Raw genomic sequence first — 17,649 nt, 5'->3', positions numbered from 1 at the left:
GCTGTCGGGGCGAGGTCGAGGGAGTCGAGGCCGAGGTCAAGGCCGGGGCCGAAGCCGAGGCCGACGTCGAGGCCTTCCCCGCCGGGGGGTCGACAGCGAAGAGCTCCGTCATCCGAGCGCGACGGCGGCGGAGAGCTCTCGGCTGAAAAGTAGAGCACCGAGTGCAGGAGTCGGTCGGGTGCTTAGGACCCAGACAAAGTAAGCACCACCGGTGGGGATTGGTGATGGAAAGCAGCCGATCGCACCGGGTGCACTTTTTAAAGCCCGTCAAGGGACGGGACATGGGCCCAAAAACCGGCCGGGAACGAACGAGGTCCCGCGGCCGCGGCTACCGGGAGCCCCCGGAGCCGAACGAAAAAGGTTATTTTTTTAATTTTTTTTTTAACGAAAAAAAACACACGAACAAAATAAAAACACAAATTAAGCACAGCGACCAAGAAAAAAACACTCAGCCGCGGTGTCAGAAAGCAAATTAGAAGAGCACAAATTCCACAGGGCTTCTGGCTCCGCGGAAAAAACTGAACTGAGGACCACGAGGTGGGGATGCGCCCTCTAGTGGGCAAGAAGGCATGCACATGCGTGGTGCAGCATAGCAAACTTGAAACTTCAATCAAGTTTGCTTGAAAAGCTGTCCGCGCTGGGGCTCCGTAGATGACGTCACCCACATGTGAGAATATCATGCCTGCTTGTCCTGGGATAAGAACATAAGCAGTGCCTCCGCCGGGTCAGACCATAGGTCCATCCTGCCCGGCAGTCCGCTCCCGCGGCGGCCCAGACTGGTCACGACCTGTCTGTATCACCAGAAGAGGCTCCCTTGCCACCTTGGTTTCTCATTTAAGTCCTGTCTTCCTATCGAAGTCCTAACCTTCCGGTCTTGCACATGCACGACCTGGTTTGGTTTCTATACTCATTACTTGGTTTAGCTTTTTATACTTGTGTTACATCCCAGCTCCTCCCTCAGTATCCCGCGATCCCTTTATCCCTCAGGAATCCGTCCAATCCCTGTTTGAATCCCTGTACCGTACTCTGCCTGATCACTTCCTCCGGTAGCGCATTCCAAGTGTCCACGACCCTTTGGGTGAAAAAAAAACTTCCTTGCATTTGTTTTGAACCTATCTCCCTTCAGTTTCTCCAAATGCCCCCTCGTATTCGCTGTCCCTTTCAGTCTGAAGAATCTGTCCCTATCCACCCTCTCTATGCCCCTCATGATCTTGAAGGTCTCTATCATATCTCCCCTGAGTCTCCTCTTCTCCAGAGAGAAGAGCCCCAGCCTATCCAACCTCTCGGCGTATGGGCAGTGTTCCAGCCCTTTTACCATTTTCGTTGCTCTCCTTTGTACTCTCTCAAGTACCGCCATGTCCTTCTTGAGGTGCGGCGACCAATACTGAACGCAGTATTCCAGATGTGGACGCACCATCGCTTGATACAATGGCATGATGACTTCCCGTGTTCTGGTTGTTATGCCCTTCTTTATGATGCCCAGCATCCTGTTGGCTTTTTTCGAGGCTGCTGCACACTGTGCAGATGGCTTCAGTGATGCATCCACCAGCACACCCAAGTCTCTCTCAAGTCTGCTGTCTCCCAACAATACCCCCCCCAATTTGTAGTTGAACAACGGGTTCTTTTTCCCTATATGCATGACCTTGCATTTGTCCACGTTAAAGCGCATTTGCCATTTGTTTGCCCAGTCTTCCAGCTTGTCAAGGTCCCTTTGTAGGTCCTCACACTCCTCCCTGGTCTTAACTCTGCCGCACAGTTTGGTATCGTCTGCAAATTTTATAACCTCGCACTTTGCCTCCTTTTCCAGGTCATTGATAAATATGTTAAAGAGTAACGGCCCCAGCACCGACCCCTGTGGCACACCGCTTGTGACTCCCCTCCAGTCAGAATATTGACCCTTTACTCCGAGCCTCTGCAGTCTACCCGACAACCAGTGCTTGATCCATCTGTGCACATCCCCTCCCACCCCGTGGTTCCACAGCTTCTTAAGCAGCCTTTCATGAGGCACCTTGTCGAAAGCCTTTTGAAAATCGAGGTAAATGATATCTATGGGTTCCCCATTGTCCACCCGACTGCTTATTCCCTCAAAGAAGTACAGATGGTTCGTTAGGCACGACCTTCCCTTACAGAATCCGTGCTGGCTTGTTCTCAGTAGGCCATTCCTCTCGATGTGCTCGCAAATGCCGTCCTTGATCATAGCTTCCACCATCTTCCCTATAATTGAAGTCAGGCTCACCGGCCTGTAGTTCCCGGGGTCACCCCTCGATCCCTCGATAATACAGAATACAGCAGTCAGAATGATTTATGGCCTGATCATGTTACACCCTTTTATCGCAAATTGCATTAGCTGCCAGTGGAGGCCTGGGTATTGTTTAAACTAGGCTGTTTCTGTTACAAGGCTGTTTATGGTACAGCTCCTTCTTACTTAGTCAATACATTTTCTTTAGCATCATACAGACATAGTAGAGAAACTCATCCTTTATTTAATTTTCCATCTGTCCAGGGTTGCAGGAGTAAGAAATTTCTGAATCATACTTTGGCATCTCAGGCAGCTCTTCATGATAATGAATTCCGAATATTGTTGCTTACTACCCATTTCCTATTGCCATTTTAGAAAATAATTGAAGACCTATCTTTTTTCTAAATATTTGACTGTTTAATGAATCATCTTATTTCATGTAACATGTTTACTTTTATAACTTTTTGTAAACCGCGTTGAACTTCTGGTTACGCGGTCAATAAGCACAATGTTATGTTATGTAACAAACCAGTGTGCAACATAATTTTATATATCTCTATCTATCTATATATATCTCAGAAGGCAGGAGCATGCAAGTTGACAGAGGGCAACCAGTGAATTTCACTACCCATTGCTTTGTGGTTCAAAGTGCAACACAGGTTTTGATCACTAAAGCATATAGACCAGATACATCAAACTCTGGCCCATAAGCCAAATCTGGCCCGTGGTGTTATAAAATTTGACCCACCAGTTAATTAAAAATTTACACTTAAGCTGGCCTGCCAAAAGACTTAAAAAAAAAAAAAAAAAACCTATCAGGTACAAGTGCCTCAAGTCTCGTGGCCGCCATGACTACGCTGTCTACTGCCGCTGGATCAGCTGATTCACGTGCCTCAAGTCTCGCAGCCGCCATGCTTTTTGACGCTGTGCTCCTGCCTTTTTCTGCCTTCGCCATTGCTGCTCGTGGTCGCCTGCATCCTCTTGACTGCTGTCGCCGCTTGGGTTTGCCTGATCCTTCTTGCTGCCTGTACCCTGGTCCTCACGGCTGCTGTCGCCGTTCAAGTCTGCCTGGTCCTCCCAGTTGCCTTGTACTCCTGGCTGTTTGCATCTGAGGTAACTTGATTGTTTCTATCAAGTATTTCCTTTGTGAACAGTTTTGGTTCATTTATTTGGTTGATTATCCTTATGTAAAAAATTAGAAAAGCTAGCTTGAAAAACAACAAAACAATTTTAACAGCATTTCCCTGGTTATATATGGCTCTGGTTTGTTTTTGCCACCCTGCCTTTATTTTACCTACTGTGTTGCCCCGAAAATAAGACAGTGTCTTTTACCTGGGGCCCAAAAAAGGCACTAGGTCTTATTTTCGGGGTATGCACATGACTATCTCTCCCTTCCTCTCCTTCACCCCAATTCTTCTTCTTTCCTTTCTCTTCCCCACATGTGCAGCATCTTTCCTCCCCTCCCTCCCATCCATCATGCAGCCTTGCCCGGCTTTTATCCTTCCCATCCCTCATGCAGCATAACCCTTGCCCAGCTTCTATCCTTCCCTCCCTCCCATCCCTTGTGCAGCAGAACCCTTGAGCACCCTCCAACCCATGCTGCGCAGCCGAACCCCTACTGACCCTCATCCTTCCCTCCCCGCTTAACTTCATGCAAAGCAGTGTCAGGCCGGCAGCACTCTAAAGGCTGCTTGGCCTTGTCCATCAGGGATTTCACTCAGTAAAGCGGCAGAGTGAAATCCCCGACAGACAAGGCCAAGCAGCCTATTTAGAGTGCTGCTGGCCTGACACTGCTTCACATGAATGTAAGGCTCACTCGCGGTCGGTGGGAAGGGAAGGAAGGAGGATCAGCAGCAGTTCGGCTGCGCAGAGGGGCCGGGTAGAACAGTTGCTGGTGAATCCTGGAACTAGGGCTTATTTTGGGGGAAACACGGTATTAATGAATTTAGAGTTTACAGTGTCTTTCACAAGGCTACAGCAGTTTCCAAGTTTACAGTACCAGACTCTCAGAAAGCACTATTTTCTTGCAGGTGATTTATTAGACTAGCAATACATTTCTGACTAGCTTTTGAAACCATATAATTTTATTTCTAAGCCACCTTCCCTCTGAAGTACACAAGGCATACAACAACAAAGCTTATTCACAATAAAGCAAAATAAACAGAGCTGGCATGGGGTTGGAAAGGTTGTAACCCTATACTTCTACTAAGACTAAGGGGTGCTTTTATTAAAGTGCGTATTTAGCACACGCTAAATCGGTTAGCGTACCTTAATAAAAGGACCCCTAAGTATCTTAATAAAAAATTTGGCCTGTGACTTTAGCCTATGTTTTAGGTTTCGGTCCCTTATGTGATTGAGTTTGACACCCCTGATATAGACCAATTCCATGCTGCTGCAGCCATCTATCTAACCCCAAACTAGAATGGATGGTTAGGAGGGAGACATATACCGCTACTTCTGTTTCTTGTTCTACCTAGCGCCTAATGTTTTGAAACCTAGAACTTGGCGATATGGTGATTGGCTATTCTGCAGAAGGTTCACATTTTGCAAACCTTACTATACCTAGGAAATACTGGGAAACTAGAAATTGTGGCTATATATAGCATCAACTGTCTGACAAATCAATGGCTAACTTTCACGGTAGAAATAGGTATTTGTTACATGTTCATTATGTTTGCAGACTCAAAATGTGTTCTGACAGACACAGCTTAACATCATGCACAGTCATCATTTTTAGGGAAAAAACTGCAAGGCAAATTCTATACCAATCACATCTTTAAAAATGCAGTAACACTGGATCAATTAATAGAACAAAATCTATTTCAACTTACTTTTTCGGAGTCCTTTCCACTGCAATTCACACTAACAACACTACTATTTGCACGAAGCCATTTGAATTCCTTCAGCATTTGAGCACCCTTGAGACCATGCTCATAAGGAAGGTAAAAAAGATCAGCGAGTAAATGCAGATCCTCTATAGTTACTGGTTCTGCACTATAGAGAGGCTTCTCATTTGGACCAGGCAAAAATTGTTCCTTGTTTATTTGCTCATCAGTTTGCATAGGTGCAATGTCATTTCCAGAGTCTTCTTGCATGGATGTTTCTGATGACTTTGCCTCTACCATGCTTTCCTTATCAGTATCCATTGGTTTCAACTCCTCTGACATTTTGGCTTCAACAATATCAGTTAAAATCTGATTAACATTTTTGTCTCCATCATCTTGCTTTTCTACAACCATGTCCATTGGTTCCTCATCAGATTGTTTTTTTTCATCCTCTTTGGCAAGTGCTGGAGGTTCCACACCCAACGTTGTGCCCTGGCTCATAATAGGCTGCTGGTAAACTGTTGTAACTGTTGTAGCTGCATTTAGAGAAGGTGGCATGATTACTGGTGGCACACCAACACCACTTGTTTTAGCACCACTGTGGGCTACTTGCCTACCTGGAAAGCAAGAATATGAAGAGACTTAATACAGTAGCATAGTAGATGACTGGAAAAGACCATTTGGCCTATTCAGTCTGCTCAGTTTTCTGGGGTGAATCTGTTCATAAAGGCAGTTAATAAATCCCAATAAATAAAAAAAATTATTGTAAAGTCAAGCATCAACAAGTATGTGCCATATATAAGCCAGCAAATCACAGTAATGCACAGTTACTTACCGTAACAGGTGTTATCCAGGGACAGCAGGCAGATATTCTCACACATGGGTTACGTCACCGACAGAGCCCTGGTATGGACCACTTCAAAAGTGCATCGCCACTTTAAGTCTTTGGAAAGTTCGCGATAGCCCGCACCACGCGAGTGCCTTCCCACCCGAAGTAGGCGCACGGTCCCTCAGTTAAAATAAGCCAACTAAGAAGCCAACCAGGGAAGGTGGGTGGGTTGTGAGAATATCTGCCTGCTGTCCTTGGATAACACCTGTTACAGTAAGTAACTGTGCTTTATCCCAGGACAAGCATGGGTGTCCTCCAAGCTAACCAGAAGGGGGTGGGAGTATTGGCCTTGGGAAATAAATTTTGTAATACAGACTGGCCGAAGTGTCCATCCCGTCTGGAGAAAGACTCCAGACAATAATGCGAGATGAATGTATTAACTGAGGACCAGGTGGCAGATTTATAGATTTCCTCAATAGGAATAGATCTAAGGAAAGCTACAGAAGCTGCCCTAGCTGTGACTTTATGGGCTGTGCAGTCCAGTCTAAGCATAGCACAATGATATATAGGCAGTTACCCAGTTGGAAACCATTCTCTTGGAAATAGGATGCCCCAACTTATTAGGATCAAATAAGACAGAGTTGAGTAGAAGTACGGTGCTGCTTTGTCCTGTCGATGTAATAGGCCAAAGCATGTTTACAGTCCAGAGTAGTGCTGCCCGATTCACATCAATTCACCGATTCACTTCAGGTGAATCGATTTGAATCGCTTAAAAAAATAAAAATAAATAATTAAATAAATAAAAAATCGGCCTCCCAATTCGGTGACTCACCCTCCCCCCCTCATCCCCTAAAGCAGGAGAGGCAGAGCTGCCTCTTGCTGGACGGCCGCTCCTGCTTTAGAGGGAGAGGGGGGAGAGTCAGTCGGGAAGTCTGGTGTCCGGCTTCCCCCTGGCCTCCCGCCAGTGTCTGGCTTCCCCCCCCCTGCCTCCCGTGCATCCATGTACCTAATATCAGCAGCCTGCAGAGAAGATCGCCGATTTGCAAGCTGCCATAGGCCTTTGGAGCCGTTTCCTCTGCCACGATCCTGCCTCTGATGTCTGAGGAGGAGCGGGACTGTGGCAGAGGGAAGACAGCTCCGAAGACCTAAGACAGCTTGCAAAGATCACTAGCACCGGCAATCTTCTCTGCAAGCTGCTGATATTAGGTATATGAATGCGCAGGAGGTGAGGGGGAACACGCATGCCTTCCGGGGTATGGGGTGCACATTCCTTCCAGGGGGTGGGGGGGGTGGTGGCAGTGGTACAGGCCTTCAGGGGTGGGGTACAGGCCTTTATGGGTGGTGGTACCGGCCTTCAGGGGGGGGGACAGGCCTTCAGGGGGGGGTGGCACAGGCCTTCAGGGGGGACAGGCAGGCCTTCAGGAGTGGTGGTGCAGGTCTTCGGGGGTAGGACAGACCTTCAGGGGAGGGGGGCCCTGGTGTAGAAGCACACGGGGGAAGGGGGGTTCAAAGAGACGTGCATATGCCGGACTTTGGGGGGGAAGAAATGAGTCTAAAAACAGAGGAGGGGGAGAGAGATGGTGGACAATGGGCTTTAGGGAGAGAAGTAACAGAAAGGGAGAGAAGTTGGACACAAAGGATTTTGTGGAGGGGGTTATGATACTGGCTAGGTGGGTAGTTGGGAAAAAAAAGGGAGAGATGGTAGACCCTGGGGTGGTGGGGGAAGGAGGGAGAGATGCTGGATGAAAGGATAGTTGAGAAAAAGTGGATCTGTGGATGAAGCCCAAAAAAAGGAAAGATGTCAGACCTCCGGGGGAGGGAAATGGAAGTGGAGGACAGAAATAGAAGATGGATGGTTGGCACGGAGAAAGAAGAAAGAAGGAGACCCTAGGAAGCAAGTTATCAGAAGATAACCAGAGCCTGGCACCAACAAGATTTGAATAATGACCAGACAACAAAAAGTAGAAAAATTAATTTTATTTTCTGTTTTGTGATTATAATATGTCAGATTTGAAACATGTATCTTGCCAGAACTGGTGTTAGACCACAAACGTGAGCTAGGATTTAACAGAGAGAGGAAAAGTCTTTTTTGTTTGTTTTGTTAACACCACAACACCAGTGCGGTTAGGAGAAGGCAAAGGGGGTGAAGAGGCTATAAAAGGAGTGAAGAGGCTATAAAATAAACAGCCAGGATGTTTGGAAAAAAAGAAAAAAAAACCCACAACAAAACCCACCCACTTGGGCAGGAAAATCAAATCGAAAAATTGATTCAATAGGCTGAATCGAAGCAAAATTTTTTTTCCTCAATCAGGCAGCACTAGTCCAGTGTGTGCAATGCTGTTTCTCCTGCATGAGAATGAGGCTTAGGGGGAAAAACGGAGAACAATCGACTGATTGAGATGAAACTCTGTCACAACTTTCAGAAGAAACTTTGGATACGTAGAAACATTTTATTATGGTGAAAAACTGTGAAGGGTGGATCTGCCACCAACGCTTGTAACTCACTGACTCTCCTGGCAGAAGTGAGGGAGATAAGAAAAACAACTTTCCAGGTAAGAAACTTGAGATGAGCTATGGCCATTGGTTCTAATGGAGGCTTCATTAATCTAGAAAGACCCACATTAAGGTCCCAGACCACTGGAGGAGGTTTGAGAGGTGGTTTCACATTGAAAAGTCCTTTCATGAATCTGGAGACCAAAGGATGAGCAGGAAGAGGTTTTCCCATAAGTGGCATGTGAAAAGCTGTAATAGCACCGAGATGGACTCTGATAGATGTAGATTTGAATCCAGAATCAAACAGATGAAGTAGATAATTCAACAACAATTCCACTGACAAGGAAGTTTCTATTTCTATTTTTTTCTTTATATACCACTTATATCCTAAGTGGTTTACATTCAGGCACTTTATCATATTTCCCTATTTGTCCCAGCGGGCTCAAACTATCTAGTGTACCTGGGGCAAGTTGGATCATGATGATGGAGACACCAGGAAGAGAACCTAGTCCACTTTTGTTGATAACATTGTTGAGTGGCTGGCTTCCTTGAGGCGTCAATAATATTTCGTACAGGCTGAGAGAGATGTAATTCAGATGGAATCAGCCTGAGAGAAACCAAGCTGGTGTAATGATTGCAAGTTGTGGGATGTAGAAGTGATCCTTGATTCTGAGTAAGCAGAGGAGGAAAGATTGGTAAAGGAATTGGCTCCCTGGTGCCAAGTTGAAGTAGAAGGGAGAACCAATGTTGTCTGGGCCAACAAGGAGTAATGAGAATCATGGTGGCTGACTCTCGTTTGAGTTTGAACAGAGTCTAACAGGAGGAGTTGGAGGGAACGCATATAGAAACACGTCCATCCAATCCAGGAGAAATGAATCGGCTTCTAGACAGTGAAGAGAGTAAAGTCTGGAGTAAAACTGAGGCAACTTGTGGATGAGATGGATCACAAACAAGTCCACCTGAGGAGTGCCCCATTGAACAAAAATGGGATGGAGAGCTGTAGAGCCAAGAGTCCATTCGTGAGGTTGAAGAATTCTGCTGAGGTTGTCTGTTAGGGAATTATTCTCCCCTTGAATATAGACAGCCTTTAAGAAAATGTTGCGAACTGTCACCCACAGCCAGATTTTCTGAGCTTCCTGACATAATAGCCTCTTTGCTTGTTTATGTAGGAGGTGTGTTCAGGGGAAGAGACCCTTTCTAGAGCCTTCCAAAGGTGCATTGTACATGTGCAGACATGTGGGGGGCTGCAGAGTCCAGGAGGACCAACAGTGGGAGGGGGGAGTTCCCTGCCAGAGTCCTCAAGGCCCCCAGTACAAGGCTTCACCTTAGATTCTGTGAGCTTCAAGTGGAAAACCTATTTGAACTGCCAAGGGTCCTCAGCATCTGCTTGCAGCATACCAGAGATGATGGTACAGAGGATCTCCCCTCAACAGGCGCCCCAGCCAGTGAGGACACAGGCTTGGACCAGAAGGTTCAGTCTGATATAGACTGGGAGGATGGAAAGTCTGATTCCATGCCATTATTTTCCCATGATGATGTTTCTCTGGCACAGTCCGGTTTGGTGCAGGAGAGTAACTGTCCAGGGGGATGACCCGATAGTGCGCCAGCTTTTCAAAGCCTCTGTGCTTTCCAGCATTATTTCTGCCTCGCTGAGAGAGCTGAAGCTGGAAGTTCCTCCAGCTCCTGTGTCTCAGTACTCAGTTATGAGCAGCTCTGTTGCTCAGTCAGCATGCTTTCTCTCACATTCAGACATCACTAAGTTGGTCACAGACCACTGGGAGTCTTCAGAGGGGTTCCTGCGGGTGGCTAAGGCTATAGCCAAGCTTTACCCAATGGCTTCATATTTCCAGCAGCTATTTGTTCAGCCGAAGGTGGATTTGCTGGTGGCATAGGTCAATACACCTCCTTAACTAGTGAGGGTGGTGTGAAAAGATTTGTAGGATCATAAAGTGGACTTGCTCCTTAAGCAGCAATTTGAAGCTATAGCCTTAGGAATTAAGGTGACACATGGTTCAAAGCCTAGAAGTCAAACCTATGGCTCAAGGCTTAGTGAGACTAGACCAAATAAATAAAAAATATCCTGCTGCGCCATCTCCTGGAGGCAGAGAGAAAACTGCAGGAAGATTCCTGGCAGTACCGTTCCTTATGAAGATTTTATCAGAAAGCGCCATCTTTTGGAAGCAGAGAGAAAACTGCAGGAAGATTCTTGGCAGCATCCATTCCTTATGAAGATTTTATCAGATTCAGCTTTCTCTACCTGTCTGCTGGTACGGGCACAAAACCCAGAGATCTAGGCCAGTCTAGCAGGATAAGAAAATTTTAAAACTGTAAAAGCTGTGTTCAACAATAAATTATATAAAGGCATCATATACAAAAATACATCTTAAAATTCATTCTTGAAATAATTCTGAAATGTTAAACTTTATAAGTGAAAATATACTGGATTTTTTTAAAACCTAAATATTCATAAGACATCACAAAATGAAAACTCACTGCTATACTGAAGAGGTACTCCAAACTCCTGCAGCCAATCTGTAAGAGCCATTTTCAGGGCCATCTGAGGACTGTATAATACATCCGTTTCAATGTCTTCATCACTGCCTTCATTTTCCAGTTTAATCTGGATAGATACCGTACTATCTTCGCTATCAGCTAGTAAAAACAAAAACATTAGGATTTAGCAAATATGCAAACAAGATTAAACAAACTACAATTTTCAATTTAGTGGCCTCTCAGATATAGAATAAACTACCTAAAAATTTTGAGATTGGAGAAATTTGCACTGTGGTTAAATCAGAATAGTATATATGTTAATTTATAGAGAGTACTTGGGGTAATATCTGGAATTTGACCCATATAAGTTGATCTGGGAAAGCTGATGTTCTATTATACTGTATACACACTATACACCAATAAGATATATAATGCAATCAATTTTAATTTATATTTTTAATTATCGTGAACTGCTTTGAACTCCCTAGGGCAGGGGTGTCAAAGTCCCTCCTCAAGGGCCGCAATCCAGTCGGGTTTTCAGGATTTCCCCAATGAATATGCATGAGATCTATTTGCATGCACTGCTTTCATTGTATGCAAATAGATCTCATGCATATTCATTGGGGAAATCCTGAAAACCTGACTGGATTGCGGCCCTCGAGGACCGACTTTGACACCTGTGCCCTAGAGGATACAAGCAGGAAATGTGTCTAAATTAAATACCATACTCCAGATAAACTCCTTGTTTTCCAGTATAGCACTGTTAATTACCGTAACAGGTGTTATCCAGGAAAAGCAGGCAAATATTCTTACATGTGGGTAACGTCATCCATGGAGCTCCGGTACTGACAGCTGCTACAGTGCTCTTGCACTTTAAGAACTTTAAAAAGTTCACAACTGACCACACCGCACATGCGAGAGTGTCTTCCTGCCCAACGTAGGTGTGCAGCTCCTCAGTTCAGATAGCCAGTTAAGAAGCCAACCAGGGGAGATGGATGGTTTGTGAGAATATCTGCCTGCTGTGTTGAAGTAGAAGGGAGAATCATGATTATTTGGGCCACCAAGAAGCTATCAGAATCATGGTGGCTGATTTGTGCTTGAGTTTGACAAGCGTCTTGAGAATGTGGAAATGGAGGAAACGCATAAAGGAACTTGTTCGTTCATTCCAGAAGAAAAGCATCCGCCTCCAGGCGATGAGGAGAGTATAGTCTTGAACAGAACTGGGGCAGTATGTTGTTGTGGGGAGATGCAAAAAGGTCTATGAGGGGTTTCCCGTTGCGAAAATATTTGACAGAGAGCTGCTGAGTTCAGTGTCTATTCATGAGGTTGCAGAATACAACTTAGTTTGTCCGCCAGTGAATTTTTCTCTCCTTGAATGTAAACAGCTTTCAGAAAAATGTTACAAAGAGGTGCCCAATCCCAAATCTTCTGAGCTTCCTGGCAAAGGAGAAGAGACCCTGTGCCTCCTTGCTTGTTCACGTAGTACATGGCTACTTGATTGTACGGACGAGAATGACCTGATCTTTAAGAAGATGTTAAAAACCTTTGAGAACATTGGGTTATTCCATGTCAAGTGATCAAGGGCTCCCTGCATGACCATCACGGATTTTTATAAAACTTTATGCACAAAGTCCCACATGTATCAAACGAACTTTGGTAAAGTTTTAGTTTCGCCTGTGGAATATTCGTGGAGATATAGCCATTTGTTTGACCCCATACTGCAATGACATACAGTACGACAGTGACATTCTGACAACTTTGAGACACAATATCGCACGAGCTATGTGCACAACTTTTGGAGCTCTATTCAGTGCTACCAATAATAATTTTTGTCGAGCACTGAGTGAATGGCTGAATTACAGTAAACTTGGCCGAAAAAATTAGTGCTCCAAAAAAAGTCAAAGTTTGACATTACTTAGCTCCCACAATAATTGAGTAATAAATGCAAAATTTGGCGCATAATGTCTCAGTACAACGTTGTTTTCAAAAGTACAATTTCAACCTCCAAGCTCTTTCCATTAGTTTACAAATTAAGTGTAAAGTTGCTAATTTGTGTAAAAAGGCCAAAAATTTTCAGCCTGCTTTTACAGAAAAATACCTTTCAGAAATTCTTTCAAATCAGTCTCATTAGAAAGAGCATATTTCAAACCCCCTAGAAAAGTGGGCTTCATTTTTCAACGCAGGTTAACAATGCCCGAAAAAGGGGGACAAAGTTGGGAGATGTCACCATGCCAACGGCCTACGTTTCAACTTACAATTGTCACTTTTCACACTGTTTTTCCCTGTTTATTTTTACTCAAGCTTTGAGTACAATTATAGTGTTCTTAATTAATGATTATTCCTAACTAGAAATTGAGGTGATAATTTTGTTGCATGCAGATCACAAATTACAACTTGTTTTCTTTTTCAGATCCACATTATTATTAATTCAGTTTAAAATGGATGCCAACGAATCGACTAATAATAATCCTTTTCTGCCAGACTGTGCCATTGGGCAAAAATTGTTGTCAAAGTGTCATGACGGCACATTTTATTCTAAAAAATGTGGGCTCATTTTTTTACATAATTTGTCAACCGATGAAAAATTGCTTATCACTCGGCGCTCTGAAGTTGAACTGATGGATAAAGACCAAATTTGCCTCCACCACAAAGCAAAGTATCTCGACAAATACGAATTACAGCAAACATCGTGTTGTAATCCATTTGAAAAGAAAAATCACATTGTTCAAAGTGGATTGTTAAAAGTCGATCTTGCCATGTCTAATGATTTTAGAAAAGTGGCAAAAATAAATATCAAGCCAGGTCAGAAACTTTGCAGTAGGTGCAAAGCCCAATACGTTTCATTGAGTGAAGCTACTGCAGCATCTTCATCTTCAGACGATTTTGATATCAGCATCTCTGATGCAGTTGATCAAAGCTTGACTGCTTTAGGAACCTCTCCATTGAAAATTAGAAGGTTAGCTAGTAGAGATAAAGCCGGCTATGTGATACGAAAAATTGAACGTGTGCAGAATGTGATAGCCAAGAAGATTACATCTGCTGCTGGAGTTTCAGCTGAAGAAATTGGGCCGTCTTGTCAGTCTGTAGAATGCAAGTTATGTGAAGATTACACTGACCTCATTGAAGAAATGAAAACGAAAATTGCAATATCCAACAGGTCAATGAAAGTTCAATTATTGACGATGGCCCCAAAAAGTTGGTCAATAAAGGAAACAGCAATGAAGTTTGGCGTTTCAGAGCGCATGGTCAGAACAGCCCAAAAAGTAAAGAAAGAGAAAGGCATTTGTTCTATACCTGATGCAAAAATTGGCAAGTCCCTTCCAAAAGAAATTGCAAATAGAGTTCAAGATTTTTACGAAGACGATGAATTCAGCAGAATATGTCCTGGCAAAAAAGACTGCATTTCAGTCCGCCTCAATGGTTTAAAAAGTACAAAAGCAAAAGCGGCTGCTGTTGTGTAATTTAAAAGAGCTGTACGTGGCGTACTGTAACAAATACGGAACTGAAATTGGTTTTTCCAAATTCTGTGAGCTCAGGCCAAAGTGGTGTGTAACCGTTGGTGCATCAGGTGCACACTCCGTGTGTGTCTGCACGATACATCAAAATGTAAAGCTCATGCTACAAGGCGCCAATGTCAAAGAGAACTACAAAGTTCTTATGGAAAAAATTGTGTGCGACCTAAATGTCAAGGACTGTATGCTACAACGGTCAAAACTGCCCTGGTGAAGAAGCACTAACAGCATACCTGGAAGAAATATTCAAGGATTTAGATTCAGAAGAATCAATAGAATTTAAGCAATGGGTTCACGCTGACCGTGAAACATTAGAAACAAGCGTACTAACCATGGACAACTTTATTGAAAGACTTGCAAGCAAGATTTGGAAGTTGACAAGCCACCATTTCATTTCAAAACATCAAAGTGAATATTTGAAGATGTTGAAGACAGGCTTAAAAGAAACGGAAATAATCGTTTTGATGGATTTCGCTGAAAATTACTCATTTGTTGTACAGGATGCCGCCCAAGGCTTTCACTGGGAAAATTCACAAGCTACGGTACATCCTTTTGTTGCATATTACCTCAATGAAGTGGGCACATTGCAAGTTGTAAACTGTTGCATTATTTCTGATCATATGCAACATGATACGATATCTGTACACGTGTTTATTCAAAAGTTGATCGAATTTTTGGTAATTCAAACAAACATTACCAAAATATACTACTTCAGTGACGGCTCAGCTGCACAATATAAAAACTACAAGAACTTTGTGAATATGTGCAATCACAGAAATGATTTCAACATTGAGGCTGAATGGAATTTTTTTGGAACTAGCCACGGAAAATCACCCTGCGATGGAGTTGGTGGAACAACTAAACGACTGGCTGCCCGGGCTAGCCTCCAAAGACCATCAACGGATCAAATATTGATGCCAAAGGATCTATTTAACTTTTGTGACCAAAATATACACGGAGTTAAATACATTTATGTTCCAAAAGAAGAAATTGAAGAAAGCAAAAAGTTTCAAGAAGAAAGATGGCATGAAAGCAGCACAGTAGCCGGTACCAGAGAGCACCACCAATTTGTACCAGTAGACTCAAACTCGGTTCGTGTCAGCAAAGTTTCAAATGACACAATAAATTTTGTTGCCAAAATTTCTGATACTGCCATTCCAAATTTGAAAGTGTCCGAAATCTTTCCTGGTTGCTACGTTGCCTGTACTTACGATAATCAATGGTGGATAGGCAACGTTGTTGAAGTCTCAATTGAACAAAATGATGCATTGATAAAATTTATGCATCCTCACGGTCCAGCTCATTCGTTTTATTGGCCAGAAAGGCAAGACGTTTGTTGGGTTCCAGAGCAATACCTCATCTGCATGCTTTGTGCCCCTTCAGTTACATCATCCGGCCGCCAATATCAATTTCCAGAAACTGCATTGAAGAAAGTGGCTCAAAAATTTAACACAATGTTATAAAGATTGCTGGCAGTTAAAATCAAAGTGGACTTCACTTCGGCTTGGGAACCATATAAGATACCCAATTTAGGCTTGGGAACCTAGGATAAGACACCCTAAATCATTGGCTTTGGAACAACAAAAGGCTTTGGAACCTTGACAAAGAAACCAAATGCGAGGCTTGGGAACCTGGATGAAGTGACCCACCCGTGGCTGGTATTGCACAGCTATCGGGCGTGACCCCTATGGCGATGGGGTTGCCAGTTCAAACTCTTGAACTGGTAGTGACAATGTCACCATGGACCAACGCAATAGAGTAGTAGTAATACTACGTCAATACAAAACTGTAACTTTAAAAATGACAGAACTATGTTGAAATAGAGGTTGTTGCCATGGCAACGTCTCCCAACTTTGTTCCCCTTTTTCAGCCATTGTTAACTTGCGTTGAAAAATGAAGTCCACTTTTCTAGGGGGTTTGAAATATGCTCTTTCTAATGAGACTGATTTGAAAGAGTTTCTAAAAGGTATTTTTCTGTAAAAGCAGGCTGAAAATTTTTGGCCTATTTTTGGCCTTTTTACACAAATTAGCAACTTTACACTTAATTTATAAACTAATGGAAAGAGCTTGGAGGTTGAAATTGTACTTTTGAAAACAACGTTGTACTGAGACATTATGCGCCAAATTTCGCATTTATTACTCAATTATTGTGGGAGCTAAGTAATGTCAAACTTTGACTTTTTTTGGAGCACTAATTTTTTCAGCCAAGTTTACTGTAATTCAGGCATTCAATCAGTGCTCGGCAAAAATTGTTATTGGTAGCAATGAACAGAGCTCAAAAAGATGTGCAGGGTAGCTAAGTTTCAGTTTTTTTGGAAACACAGCTCGGGAGATATTGTGTCTCAAAGTTGTCAGAATGTCATTGTCGTACTGTATTTCATTGTGGTATGGGGTCAAACAAATGGCTATATCTCCACAAATATTCCACAGGCGAAACTAAAACTTTACTAAAGTTCGTTTGAGACATGGTGGACTCTGCATATGAAGTTTCATCAAAATCCGTGATGGTCATGCAGGGCACTTTCCAAGAATCTGATCACTTGACATGGAATGACCCCATTGAAGATCGCTCTGAGTTCCAACAGATTTATGTGATGGTGACGATCTGAAGTGGTCCAATGACATTGAGTACGGAGACCATCCAGATGAGCTCCCCGGCGTAGGTTGATAAATCTGTCATGAGAACCTTCTGGTGAGGGGGGCGTTTGAAACAGTAAATCTCTGGAAAGACCGGAAGAGAGCATCCACCACTGATGAGATTGTTGTAGAGAAGATGTTACTGTAATGTGCCGGGAAAGCGGATCGAGAGCCTGCGACCAGAGAAGCCAGGGACCACTGGGGGATCCGTAGGTGAAGTCTGGTAAATGGAATCACATGAACTGTGACCTAGGAGAACCATCATGAGCCTTGCTGAAATTGAAGTGAGGAGGGACACTTGATGGCAAAGTTGTATCAAAGAATCTTGACGTTGCTGAGGAAGGAACACCCTGAGTTGAACAGTATCTAGGAGGGCTCCGATGAACTGAAGAGTCTGAAAAGGCTGCAATTGAGATTTGGGGAAGTTGATAGCGAATCCCAAATTTTGCAGGAACAATATATTCTGTTGTGTCGCTACAGTAACCCCTTGAGAGGAAGGATATTTGATGAGCCAATCGTCTAGATAGGGAAAAACTTGCAAACTGAGTTCTCAAGGCTGCTGCCACCACCACAAGGCACTTGGTGAAAACTCTGGGAGATGATGCAAGACCAAAAGGCAGA

General features: G+C 43.7%; 1 protein-coding gene across 3 annotated transcripts in view; it reads right to left on the bottom strand.

Moving 5' to 3' along the window:
• The window catches only part of OGA (O-GlcNAcase), a 247,621-nt gene that overhangs the window by 110,933 nt on the left and 119,039 nt on the right, over positions 1-17,649 (bottom strand). For all 3 annotated transcript variants that reach the window (XM_033940315.1, XM_033940316.1, XM_033940317.1), the window contains 2 exons: positions 10,880-11,038; positions 5,071-5,681 (listed from right to left, as the gene is read on the bottom strand). In XM_033940315.1, coding sequence (XP_033796206.1) covers positions 5,071-5,681; positions 10,880-11,038 — 770 coding nt within the window. The remainder of the gene's footprint in view (positions 1-5,070; positions 5,682-10,879; positions 11,039-17,649) is intronic.

This window comes from Geotrypetes seraphini, chromosome 4 (assembly GCF_902459505.1).
Source record: "Geotrypetes seraphini chromosome 4, aGeoSer1.1, whole genome shotgun sequence".
In the NCBI taxonomy this organism is placed as follows: domain Eukaryota; kingdom Metazoa; phylum Chordata; class Amphibia; order Gymnophiona; family Dermophiidae; genus Geotrypetes; species Geotrypetes seraphini.
This window is presented reverse-complemented; position numbering and strand designations above follow the sequence as displayed.